General features: G+C 46.8%; 3 protein-coding genes across 3 annotated transcripts in view; 2 read left to right on the top strand and 1 right to left on the bottom strand.

Annotated features, from left to right (window-relative positions):
• The first annotated feature begins 192 nt into the window (after nucleotides 1–192).
• Nucleotides 193–5344, top strand: LOC135817941 (glycine cleavage system H protein-like). The gene is made up of 5 exons (XM_065331246.1): nucleotides 193–423; nucleotides 504–604; nucleotides 1919–1982; nucleotides 2362–2493; nucleotides 4627–5344. Exons 1-5 carry the CDS (start codon nucleotides 300–302, stop codon nucleotides 4713–4715), a joined length of 510 nt encoding a protein of 169 aa, XP_065187318.1. The 5' UTR covers nucleotides 193–299; the 3' UTR covers nucleotides 4716–5344.
• A 1723-nt stretch (nucleotides 5345–7067) lies between these two features.
• On the bottom strand, nucleotides 7068–12615 carry LOC135817943 (signal peptidase complex catalytic subunit SEC11A-like). The gene is made up of 6 exons (XM_065331249.1): nucleotides 12424–12615; nucleotides 12230–12339; nucleotides 10092–10241; nucleotides 9346–9465; nucleotides 7972–8029; nucleotides 7068–7648 (listed from the first exon to the last, which is right to left on the bottom strand). The coding sequence occupies exons 1-6, from the start codon at nucleotides 12496–12498 to the stop codon at nucleotides 7598–7600; spliced, it is 564 nt and encodes a 187-aa protein (XP_065187321.1). The 5' UTR covers nucleotides 12499–12615; the 3' UTR covers nucleotides 7068–7597.
• Nucleotides 12616–12877: 262 nt separating this feature from the next.
• The window catches only part of LOC135817942 (CDP-diacylglycerol--inositol 3-phosphatidyltransferase-like), a 5361-nt gene continuing 5211 nt past the window's right edge, over nucleotides 12878–13027 (top strand). The window contains exon 1 of the mRNA XM_065331248.1: nucleotides 12878–13027. This exon is cut by the window's right edge and continues 28 nt beyond it. Within this exon, the coding sequence (XP_065187320.1) occupies nucleotides 13013–13027 (15 nt within the window). The 5' untranslated portion in view covers nucleotides 12878–13012.

The raw sequence follows: 13027 nt of genomic DNA on the forward strand, positions 1-13027 counted from the left end.
CTCGTCGAGCTCTGTTCAAATCACGTCACTTTTTATTTTCAAAACTACCGCCAAACCTGTTTTTCCTGCGGAAACGGGATTTCATTCAAAACGTCATGATTATCAAATCGCGGGTCTCGTGCGCTGTGTGCAGCATGCACTTCATGTTGCAAACACACAAAGCGAAAAAAGTTTGCATTCATCGTGAGTGTTACCTGGGATCATTGTCGATTCCGTGCGGCTTTTGTTGTGGCTGGACTGATCGGCTGCGGCTGGCCGTCTTTTCCCCTTCTTGCTCGTGCTCGTACTTGTCTTTTCAAATGGCGGCGTTGAGAACAGCGTTCGTCCGGGGAGCGTGCAGTAGTTTGTTTCAAGGCTCTAAATGCATTCGACCCAGCGCAGCATTTGTACCAAAAAATTTGGGCATACACCACCGATGTGCTAGTAAGCCTGAGCGAATGTTGGAACTAACTTCTTTGCAGTGGTTTGAGTACCGTGATCTTCTTTTCTTCTGTCCTTTCCAGGCATTAACTTGCCGACTAATCTGAAATACACGTCCTCGCATGAGTGGGTGGACGTTCAGGAAGACAATGTGGCACGAGTTGGAATTACAGATTTTGCCCAGGTAACGTTTACACCTGTATTGATTGTAGCTCAGCGTGCACGATGGTCTTTGTTTGTGCTTCTAGTGTTCTGGTTTGCTCATTTCGGACACTGCTTGGTGTGCTGCGAGGACAGTCTGCGTCATTGACTGCACAGTGTTGACAAAATTTATTTTTAATCACAATGGCCTGGAACTCACACCAATGCTATGATGCTATTGTTGCCTGCTCGCTATTGCCAAATCGAGAACAGTGGAGTTGACCTTGCACATGTAGCCTGCCTGGGCAATGCTATCTAGTAAAGCCATGCATGTGCTCTTGGCAATGAGTATGTAGCACTGTGTAGATATTGTATTACTGCAATCCACTGCGGCTTCGTTCTCTCAGCATCTCGACCGTTAGTTGCCCGCGCAGCATTCTGCCAAGCCGCTTGCTATTTGCCGCTATGTAGAGTTGCGCGCCGAAGGGCATGGGTGCCCAAGAGCGCCCAGCCTGAAATGCTAAGAACAGCGGTATAGGTTCCCTGCTTTTGTTATACACATGTACGTTAGATGTGCGTCTAAGAACGTGCTATACGAACACAGGCAGACTGCTGAAAAATAAGAACGCCCCATCTTGACCACTTGGAAACAACATTCTCAGGCCATCAGCCCTACTAGCTACTGCCAATGCGCCTATGCATGACGCATGGCTGCCGCCTTTTTGCATTGGATTTTTTCCATATTTGGAAGATCCAACCAACTCTAGTACACTTGTGAGTATGACTGTACCCAGTCCATGACCTTTATGCGGAGCTGATATCACAGTGTGTACGGCAGTGGACTTGCTCCACGAACCCGAATAGCGGGAAGATTATGCATAAGTCCCATCTTCCCCAAGCCAAATGCTAGGCTAAAAAAAAGAGAGGAAATGGCTTGTTTATAATAAAGAAAAAGAACCAAGGAATTACAAATGAAATGGCTTGTCACCTCTTTATTTGACCGCCAAGCTTTCCCAAGCTATGCCAAGAGTGGGTGACGCCACGAAATGAATGAGTATATCTGCCGTGCCCATGTTCCATTGCCCTTATTTCGTATGTGTTGGTGTTGCTCGCGTACACCTTGTTGCCTAATGATCATGTGTGAGCAACCAAGAGGCATACCGTGTATCCCCCCGGCTTTTAGTCGCATCCGGTGCAAATGTGCAATGTATTGGAGGGGGGGGGGGGGGTGTCGCGTGTCTCTGTATATACCGTATTTTCTCTAATAAAAGCCCAGGTCTCCAATAGGTATTACGTGTGTTGGTTGTTTGGCTTGGCTTGGGTGATCGACCGGTTGGTTGTGTGTTTGTGTGCACAGACCGAGCTCGGAGAAATTGTATTTGTGGACGTATCGCCATCCTCCGAAGCACTGCAGACCGGTGGTAAGCTTAAAAGTAGCCATTTGGCAGAAAGCACACACGGGTGTGATTGTGTATGTGGCTGTGGTTGTTGCCAGGCATGAGCTCTCTTATTGCTTTGGGACTCGCCTTGGCGATGAACCACCAGCAAAACCCTGTCACGCCTGTGCAGTGGCGATGGGGTTATGTCGCGCATCACCGATCTTCTGGATTGCTATCCAGGCACTGATGATGTGTGGTGCAAGATAATTGGACAGGCGAGGAATGCTGCTCGTCATGTCGAGCTCATTGAAACAAAATGCATCTGCCCCCCCCCCCCTTGACTGTGACCCTGTGTTGACTGACCCTACCTTTCTTTAAAAGTGCAAACTGGCCTTTGACTTCCATCTCCTGTGTCTTGCAGCAAACTTTGGATGCTTGGAAGCTGTGAAGACTGTCAGCGACCTTGTAATGCCTGTGCAAGGCGAGGTTGTGGAAGTGAACAGCGAGCTTGAGTCCACACCGGATCTCATCAACAAGCAGCCGTATGAAGATGGTGAGTTCTGGTCGGATCGACACGTCTGGATGTGTTTGCTGTGCGGGCTGCGACCTAAGGTCACCTGGCCTTGCTGCCTGGGTGTGTCAGTATATTCTGTTCGTCATGTCTCCATTGCTACTTGTACGTTGGTGACCATCTTGACAGTGCATGGAGTAGTAATGGCCCAAGAGATGCTGATTGCACGTCCTCTTTACTGCATACTGGTGTAGCACCTGTGACGGGGATGTGGCTGTAACCTGATTACAAGGACTTACGCCAGCACGTATCTCACGAACAAAATACTAGCGTGAGGACAAGTTACCTTCTTTTGCAGTAAACTCGACTATGTAACACTTTCCTTAGGATGCAGAAATACATGACTACTCTTGGTTCACAGGCAACTATTCTCTACGACTATCCATGATGACTACCAATAGCTATGATAGGATTATCTTACAAATACAAGCACATGCGATCACGGAATGATGGTAAATCAGCAGCTTTTATAGGCAGACAGCAGAAGTGCTGCAACAGCACTGGTCAGAGCAACGCGGAGTAGAGAGAAGACAAAAGGTCAAAAGTGGACGCGTGGGCAAGAGACTGAGTATGGCGTATTATTGCAATGGGGAATATTTGCCAGAGGTGCGGCAATATTGCACGTGGGCACAGCAGTGCATTGGTACCATTGCAGGTGTGTACAGAAGGTGAAACAGCATGTGGGTGCTACACTGGTACATGTAGTGGGTAATATTTGGACGAAATTCTTTTTTTACAATTTCGTATGCCATGGCTAGTGTCCTGAATCACGTCCGAACAAAAAAAAATGCCACTCAGTACAGCACAGGCCCATGCACATCTACACTGTATGGAAGTCCATGTGTTACTCCCATGTATGAGGTTTCCCAGTACCCGGTATCTTTCGCCTGTACAATGGGATGTTGGCTGCCGGTGCAGGGTAGCTGAGTGAGGCAGAGGAGGTCCATTTGCGCTCCGCACTTACCTACCCACTTGGAACAGATACCGTATTATCTCTAATATAAGCACGGTCTTTTATTTTTTCAATGTACAGGTCGTCCCTCGTTAATACATAATCTCTGGGACTTGACAAATGTTATGTATTAATGGGGTTTATGTACTAAGCGAAAGTGTACATAGCTTGCTTGTGTACCAGAATTTTTCGCTTTTTTTCAACTTTTCTGAGTGTTTCTTGCTACCATGACTAGTGAGCGAGATAGTCTTGATTCCCTCGATATAACATAAAAATTATGTTATAACGATCACAGTCAGCCAGGATTCTACAGTTTACATGATATATGCCCAGCTGCGCCTGTACAGTCACTAGGAAAAAACAGAGCTTTGTCGGTTTGTGATGTGCGCTCTGATTTCTGAGCTAATCGCATCCACAAGTAGAAACCAGAACACGATGTGCCTCCACTGGAAGGCCAAAAGACCAACAAATTATGTACTACTGAGGTAGATGGCATGCGGGTACGGAGAAATGTTATGTACTAACGGGGTTTATGTACTAACGAATTATGTACTAACCGACAAAATTTGTATGGAAGTGACCACGTTTCGTCCGGGACTTGAGATTTCTTATGTACTAACGGGGTTTATGTACTAACCGGACTCGTATCAACGGGGGACGACCTGTACCTCCGCCCCGTGCTATTAATGCAGACGTTCCTTTATTGGAGATTGTTCCATTATTATTTCAACCTCATTTCAGAGGCATGTTGCTATGCCAAATTCATGTCAGACACACACATTTCAGGGTTTTTTCGCCGGTACAGGTAATGAATTTACACAGTGTGCTTATAATGGAGACTGAGCACTTTATTTTTTGAATGCCGCCCCAAGGTGTTCTATTATTGGAGACTGTGCTTATATTAGAGATAATACGGTATGCAGAGGGCTTTGCACCGTGATTCCTCCCTGGTCTCCGTGTGAAAACTAAGCGCACAGAGTACATGTGTCGGGAACGGGAAGTTTGAGCATGCTACGCACAGCAGAACCAACGCAACGTACGAAAAATCCGTGTCAAACTTCACTGCAGTTGACACGGAGTTTGGTACGTAGTTCCCTGTAGCAGGAACTCACTATCGTCTGTACACGTGTTCTTGTTTGTTTGCTATTTTGTTTTGTCTTCAGGCTGGATTGCCAAGATCAAACTGTCCAACCCAAGCGAGGTGGACAGCTTGCTTGATCACGAGGGCTACCGTAAGCTCGTCGACAACTGATCGATGCGGGACGTACCGATAATCGTGCGTGGCACTTGACAAGATTTGGATTCTTCTTTTCGCTACGCGTGGTGGCGGGCAGCCCGCTTACTTTGAGTTTGGTTTGGGTTCTTCCCTTGAAGCTACCGCGTGAGGATGCTTGCGCTTTTTGGCGGCTTTGCTGCCGCGGACGCCCTCTGAAGTCTCTATATTTCTCTCCGCTCTCTCTCTCTCTCTCTCTCTCTCTCTCTCTCTCTCTCTCTCTCTCTCTCTCTCTCTCTCTCTCTCTCTCTAACTTTTTTTTCTCCTTCGTTTAGTCTTGTGTTCAGTCCTGCTTTGGCCATTTTAGACCCTGACTATTGGTACTTCAAAGTAGATATCTGGTCTACCTCTAACTGTACCACTGTACCCACCGCTTTAGGAACGCATCCAGTTTTAGTTGTTCCTTGTATATACTATTACATGGACCTAACTGTATTGTATTTGACCATTCTCCAACCAACCCCTTCTCCCATGCTTTCTCCCATGCTGTTTTTTCTGCTTGGGATAATGATGGCCGTGAGGACTTGCCGTCATTTCAATCCAAGCGTACCCTCAATGACCACATGCGCCTTGCATCAACAGTAGGCTAAGTTGTTTTTTGGCGGCAACCGTTGTCTGATGGCTCTTCTTGCTGACTGGTGGTGGTGGTGGTGGTGCAGCTGCATGACACGGGACCCCCCCCCCCTCTCTCCTGCATTGGTGCTAGTACCAGGACATGTACTTCGATTACAAACCGTAACCTGGCAAGAGTACGAGGCTCCTATCTTGAGCTAACCCAGGGCAGATTTGTTCGTTTTGTCTTTTTTTCTTTTTTCCCCAGTTTCTTCTCCATCCCAAACCCAACAAAGGCCAGTTTGATCAACAAGAGCAAAAACATACACAGCACATGCCTCATAGGATACCCACTCGGACGATGTTTTCAGTGAAACACACCCAGCAAATGAAATCCGATCTCATGAAAAATTACGATTCACTTTCAGGAATTGTTAGGGAGTACCGTAAAGTACCGCCAGAGCGCCCCACCTTGATTTTACAGCCAGAGAAAGGATTTTTTTTTTCGTATGGCAGAGTGCAACGAAGTTTGTACGATGTAAGAAGCTTAGTGTACTAAGGTCACACTTGGCAGGTTTTTGTGTGGAGCTTGTGTCCGCTCGAAGGTACGGATTGACTGCAAAACGTGCTATATGTGTACAAGGTTCATGTCGTATGACCTACAGACAGCAGACCACCTCCACAATACGACCACGAAAGGATGAGATGGTGGGGCGCTCTGGCGGTACTTTACGGTACAATCAGACCTTGCTTATCCGGTCCTCTTTTATCCGGATCCGGAAGAAAATTGTTGGTTCCCGATTTACAGCCTGTCATGTATACTGTACATACAGTGTGTGTGTGTGTGTGTGTTCGATTATCCGCTTCCCTCGCGTATATCCGGATATTTTTGTGGAAAACGGATGTGTGCGAGGTCGAGGTCTGACTGTACAATGTACTAGTATACTACAGTACTGGCCAAAGAAATCCAACTTCATGAATTATAATAGCGTTGCCGGGCGCTACTCAGCCCTAGCACTACGCGCATACTGGTCTGTGCACTCAAACGCGGCGCTACTTTTTCTCATCAGGTTGGATTTCTCTGGCAAGCAGTGTAAATACTGGTATTTTTACTACTACTCTCTGACACGTACATATACCGTAGTGACGCGCATATAAGCACATGCGCCTATACCCGGGCATAAGCGCATGGGCTTATAGGTGAACCTAAATGCAGTCCATCCCGCAACACACACACCACAAAAATACCATAATTCACATAGTTCAATGTGCATTGCGGTATTGCACAACAGTGTATGTGCATAATTATGCAAGGTACCGGTACACTGGCAATCAAGCGCATGCGCCTATGTGTGAGACAAAAGACCCGCAAAAAATAGCAAATAACGCAAAAACCCACTCATAAGCGCATGGGCCTTTATGTGCGTCACTACGGTACGTATATTACTTGCAGAGAGAACACTGCAAGTGAGGTAGGGCATGCAGTGAATGCGCTCCCTTCAGAAGCCCAGACTTCATAAGACGCCACAGCAATACTACAGTCATTGTGCAGTACATGTGAAGAGCCGAGATGCAAAACCCGATAAACGTCAAATTTGAGAATATCAGATTTTCAGCTCAGTGTACTAGTAACAAGAGTTCATAACCCCCCCCCCCCCCCCCCCTGGGTTATGAACTCTTGCTAGTAATCAAAACAGAAGGCCCAGGGCAGGGAGTTGTACCGAAACTGGTTTGGGTACGACTCCCTGGTCTAGGGGCACCAGCAGCCAAAAATTCACATTCAAAACCTGACTGGAACCATCTGAAAACTGGAACCCAACTATGGGCTTAGATACAAACCGCACATAAAATGAATTCTTTTCGGCCATTATCCGAAAAGCGATGAAATGGATTTAGCAGGTTGGCTTTCAGCTCATCATGTACATGTGCGTACGCTAGCCCAAGTCAAGGATCTATCACCTCCACCCACAGAAGCCCTCAGTGACACTGGTACACCATACTTCCAATGAAACATTTTCTACCATCTCCCCGTTTATTTAGAAGCCATGTTGCACTGTAAGTGGCGGAGAAAAATGAACAAAAAGCGTGATCATGCGAAGGAGAGCAAAACTATGATACCCAAGGCATTTGCCTAGATGCACTGATACAACGGCAGAATGATAAATTCAAATCAGATCAGTGGCATACCCCTGAGTCGGGGCTGGAGAGGTGTGTATCTCCGAATGAAAATCTTTGCAGTATGACGATCAGTGAAAGTTATGGACATAAAAACGTGGCAAGTATGTACACGTACACGACGGGCTTTGGTCTCATTCGCGGTGTAGGAGGACAAACAGGCCCAGCACCGACAGTAGAACGTACTGCAGAACAAGAACGCACAAGGAAGCACAGCAGATACGCACGCACGCGCACACACACATACACACACACACACACACACAGTTGAGATTAGCGACTGCCCAGAACTGTCAGCGTTGTATACAATTCGGTACTGAACAGGATTTTGTTGGAAGTAAGAGAACATGTACAAGAGGTTCAAACGTGAAACTAGGAATACTGATATAAATACACATGTACAACCATGAGTACACAGGGCCACACAGGCAAAAACAAGCATACACACACACACACACACACACACACACACACACACACACACACCAGAGCACACGGACATACTCACCTTCAACTTTGGGTAGTCATTCATCACTATCGTAACCATGCCAACGTGCGGTACAAACCTGCAATGCCAATAGACAAGGCACGGACACAAACGTAGGCGTTTTACACCTGTCCTAAAGGAAAGCGGAGAAATGCAGTCACCATTTGGCACTCCACTGGTGGAAAATTACTAAACGTTTGCACACACTGGAACTGGCAAAATGAGAAAACACTTGAGATGAGGACACTCCCCCCCCCCCCCCCCCCCGAGATTATAGAGCGGTTCCGCATAACGTTATTATGTTAGTAAAAAACGTAGTCGATCTACGGAAAGTCTTACGTAAACTGCATGTGCCTCTGTGTTCCGCCATACGGAGTTTTCAAATCAAGTAGCTGCCCTTTCGCAACTCCGAACGCGGCAGTGTACGACCAGATCGACCTGGGGAGAGTTATAAATGTGTACCCCAATCCACTTACGGACCAGCTACGTTATCAGAGCACTATCTACATACTCTCCGTAGACAACTTTCCATAAGTGGAGTGCAAACTCGTGAATTCACGGGTTTTCCTGCCCACTAACGTAAAGTAAGTTGCTCAACTTTACGTAGTGCGGAACCTCTCTAATACTGCAAAATTGAAACTAGGGAAGTGTCCACCTCTATGCACACAAAATTCGCAACTTTGGATACGAATGCACAGTGTCCCATATTGTTCTGGTTATAAGTCGACCGTTATGACCCAAAGGTAGAATTTTAAAAAAGAGAAGCAGATTTACACCCCCCCCCCCCTTGCAGCCATTGATGCCGGAGCAAAAACTTACCCTCTCGCGATTATCCGCACCCCTGTTTTATACTACTACAGTCGTCCCTCTCTAATCCGGCACTTGTTTATCCAGCACCCTTGCAAACCAGCACACTTTCTAGCAAAACGGATTTTTCAGTTCATTTTCTACGCTCTAATCCGGGACTTGAATTCCGCCTCCGGCAGCGATTTTCTGCAACAAATCACTCAAACTGTACATAATTTGATTTTCTAATCCACCAGTTGTACATCGCATACCGTACCGGTGCCAATATCCTATGCCAGTGCATAGGATACTAAGTTCCCAAGTGTATGTTATAGACATGGCATGTTACAGACATGCATTCCACAAACTTGTGACAAAGTACTTGGATTGACACAGAAAATCCCTACATTTTGACGTACGACACAAACATGTACGTTACTAGGTGAGCCGGGTTGGAGGGCAGGATTTGATAAGCAAGCACCCTTGTTTATCCGGCAGAAAATGCCGTCGCAAAAGGTGCCGGATTAGAGAGGGACGACTGTACTACATGTACCTGGTCATTGGTTGAGAAGCAAGTGTGTGCAATAACTCCCATTGTTCTAAACTCACCCTCTCGCTCGGCCCACCACATCACTTCGTTCTAGCCACATCTGTCCCGGCGCGTACAGGCCTCGGTCATCTACCATGTTATTGTCTCCTTTCGTCAGGAACTTTATCGTTCCATCCTCCCTGCAAACAGTGCCAAATAACAAAAAATACACGCACAACAATTTAGTAGAAACCACGCTCTTGCCTGAAACAACAGGGCACAATTTGATGCAAATCCCCCTGATAGTACTGTGCATCCAACACGGGATTCATTCTGTGAAGCAAGTCTTGTTGGTTATGATTGCCACAATGGGCATGCACATGTGTCACACTCCACAGCCATAGAGTTTCTACCCTCACACACCCACATACACACACACACACACACACACACACACACACACACACACACACACACACACACACACACACACACACACAGAAAGTCTTGTGCAGAGCTCAACGATATGCCGACTGCCAGAAAGCACAGTGCTCCAATAGAGTAGGCTGTGTGCAAAATTCATGGGGAACATGGGCATGGGCACGCACACACACACACACACACCCATACCCCCTCCCCAGACACACATGCCCATTGCCGAAGTCATGATTTGAGCACACGTTATGCTTAGACATAGCAACTTGTGCAAGGATTACACCATTCAACAGCTGATAAGGCTTAGGACTTCACACGCACGCACCACACGCACACCCACACACACACCCAGCAAAGCCATGATTAGCAACAACAGTGCAGCCATACTTACTTCTCATGAAGCTTGAGAACCCTGTGCACTATAGGAATATCTCTACCCTTGATGCGAAACACAACGATCTCGCCAACGCGGATGGGCTCCGACTGATAGTTGGTTAGGAAGAGAAGATCACCTCTGTAGAACGCTGGCTCCATGCTACCACTGCAGAGAGAGAGAGAGAGAGAGAGAGAGAGAGAGAGAGACCCAGCGAAAACTTGCACCATTGAAAACAAGCTGTCCAAGGGGCCTACCGTAGTGATGCGCATATAAGCACATGCGCCTATACCCGGGCATAAGCGCACCCTCACAAATAAGCGCATGGGCTTATAAGTGAAACTAAATGCAGTCCATCCCGCGACACACACACACCACAAAAATACCATGTTCACATAGTTCAATGTGCATTGCGGTATTTCACTATGTGCATAATTATGCAAGGTACCGGTACACTAGCAACTCAAGCGCATGCGCCTATGTGTGAGACAAAACGACCCGCAAAAATAGCAAATAACGCAATGACTCACTCATAAGCGCATGTGCCTTTATGTGCGTCACTACGGTAGATAGTTCAAGTCTGATCAAAACAAAAGCTACAGCAACATCATGATCGTAAGACGGTTGGCAGATACGTAGCCGGGGGGGGGGGAAAGGGTGCGAACGGACCCCTCCTTTCCGCCCACAGCTTTGAAAACTTGAATGAAAAAAAAACTCTTGTTTAGACATGTGCATACGTGCGCATGTTGCATTATACAATCCATCAAGAGTTCATAACCCCCAAGAGTGTGCAACTCCTGATCAGTCCCTGTATGGAAGCCCGCTCGGCGGAATTCCTCCATTGCGTCATTTTTGGTGCAGTGCGATGAGTCACGCCGATGAATTCTTCTAAAATTTACAGTCAAACCAGGATGCTTCCCCAGGGTAAACTGCCTAAACTGCGATTCTAGTCTGAGCCTCGAGTCAAGAAGCAAAAGTGAAACAAAGTATGCACACGAAAGACAAAACTATTTTTTCGATGCAATGGTGACTCTTCATCGCCTTCTTCTTTCACCAGTGCAGTCAGTCTATTCAAGAACAATTTCTTCCCCAGGCCATCGGCATATTTCTGGTGCTTTCCTGGAAGATAATTTCAAATGGTTGAGGAACTTGAGAATACGTCGAAGGAGCATTTTTCGGCTGAGTTGCACAGCTATCAGAATGATTGTCCTCGACGGCAATGCAATATTTTTAACAGCGTCCTCACTTCTTCCTGTCGCGATGTCCATGGATTCTTGGAGAAAGAGTTTGTTTTTGAGAAAGTACGACTTGTACGTCCGAAATGTCTTCAAAAAAAAGCTTCGAAAAGTCGAGGCTACAGCCTTGAGTTAGGGGCGATTCAGGGTATAGTTTCCAGAAATCGCAAAGAACCCAAATTTACCTCGGATGACAAGCTGCGCATGACGTAATGTAGGAATTTCGCCGAGCGCTGGGTCTATGCCCGTTGCACACTCTTGGGGGTTATGAACTCTTGAATACATGCACAGACGAGAGTGATTGCCAATCTAAGCAACCCAGACATACAGCTGCAACTACTGCCACTGGCTAGTTGAGTGAACGCCGGGGAATGCACGAAGAGGGGTATCCACCCGGCTGCTGACTGCAGACCACTCCAGGGTGCCGGCAGTCCTTGGGTGGGCCTTGCCAGAATACCGGGCTGCTGGCTCGAAATTGTACGACGGACACAATACGAACGCACCAGCCTCCGCAGTCCGCAAGCGAGAGTCGCCGTGTGGAAATAGATGGTGTGCATTTTCAAATTACTGGTACCGCACGAGTGTTATTATTGTAGTCAATGAAATCCAAACTCATGACTAAGCTAGCACCCTGGACCAATGCACAGCCCAGTGTTTTCAGGTCCGGGACTGCGCAGTGCCCGTCTGTTGACTCACATGAACTTCACTGAGCAGCACTACATTGTATTACATATTGTAACCATAACAATAAGCAGTAAATCATTCCTTGAAATGAGAACCTATCATCTTCCACACAAACACCACTGCAGTCGTCATTTCTCTGGCCCGAATCTGTTATAAATTTCCACAATACATGTACAGTACAGTTGGTGTGGTGCAGTTCACATTGCTAATTATTTGTAATACTGACTGTGTACGTACCTGAGAACCACTACGATAGGACTTTCACTGTGCGTAACCACCATCAGACCCTTCCATATCATCAGTGCTGATGAAACTATCATTCCAAAATTGAGTGTTTGGAAGAGGAGCTGGTGCATAAACAATACAAATCAGCTTCGTTTGTAAAAGGAATTCACACTGAATTTTATTCTCTATGTTCATTGTATTCGTACCTGACGCTTGTCCATTCTCCCCAGCTCGTCGACGGACTTGCCGAGTCCGACGACGTCTAAAAGCTGCCTAATCATGGCGGCGGGTAACGGACACAGTCCAGCACCAGCACGCCAATAGTAAAAATAAGTATCAAACTAATCAACAAGAATTTACTCCTACAATAAACAATAAAAATCAAAGAACCCAGCTAGCTCTGAGTCTGAGCTGCATGCACTGAAAAGTATCCAAGCACAGACTAGACACGTCGACATCATCACCACACAGTCAGTCTTCTGAAACAACAATGCCACGGAGTCGTAAAATACCGGTGATTTACGACTCCCAGTCTGACGCACCTCTATCTTGACGTCACAAGTACAAGTACAGTGATCTGGCTGGTCCCTGGTCCACCCATATGGCCATATCTTCGGTCCAGTGGTTCGCCGCGCGTGATCGAATGGAATGAGTTTTGAAATTTTGTTTGTATCAGAGTCACTGCACTGCGCCTTCGAAATCAGAAAAGGCGATCGGTGTCTCTTCGAAGTGCCCTGCAATCCTCGTTTCTTTTCTAGACTCAGGCCAATAGCAAAGCTGGAGGACACACCAACCATGGGAGATGAGAAT

The sequence above is a fragment of the Sycon ciliatum genome, chromosome 5 (genome assembly GCF_964019385.1).
Source record: "Sycon ciliatum chromosome 5, ocSycCili1.1, whole genome shotgun sequence".
NCBI classification, from domain to species: Eukaryota; Metazoa; Porifera; class Calcarea; order Leucosolenida; family Sycettidae; genus Sycon; species Sycon ciliatum.

Coding starts and splice junctions, on each gene's coding strand:
- LOC135817941 (XM_065331246.1), top strand. CDS start 300: ATGGCGGCGTTGAGAACAGCGTTCGTCCGGGGAGCGTGCAGTAGTTTG. Junction 424..503: donor CATACACCACCGATGTGCTA/GTAAGCCTGAGC, acceptor TGTCCTTTCCAG/GCATTAACTTGCCGACTAAT. Junction 1,983..2,361: donor CGAAGCACTGCAGACCGGTG/GTAAGCTTAAAA, acceptor TGTGTCTTGCAG/CAAACTTTGGATGCTTGGAA.
- LOC135817943 (XM_065331249.1), bottom strand. CDS start 12,498: ATGATTAGGCAGCTTTTAGACGTCGTCGGACTCGGCAAGTCCGTCGAC. Junction 12,340..12,423: donor GGAGAATGGACAAGCGTCAG/GTACGAATACAA, acceptor TTTATGCACCAG/CTCCTCTTCCAAACACTCAA. Junction 9,466..10,091: donor GTTCTCAAGCTTCATGAGAA/GTAAGTATGGCT, acceptor CACTGTTTGCAG/GGAGGATGGAACGATAAAGT.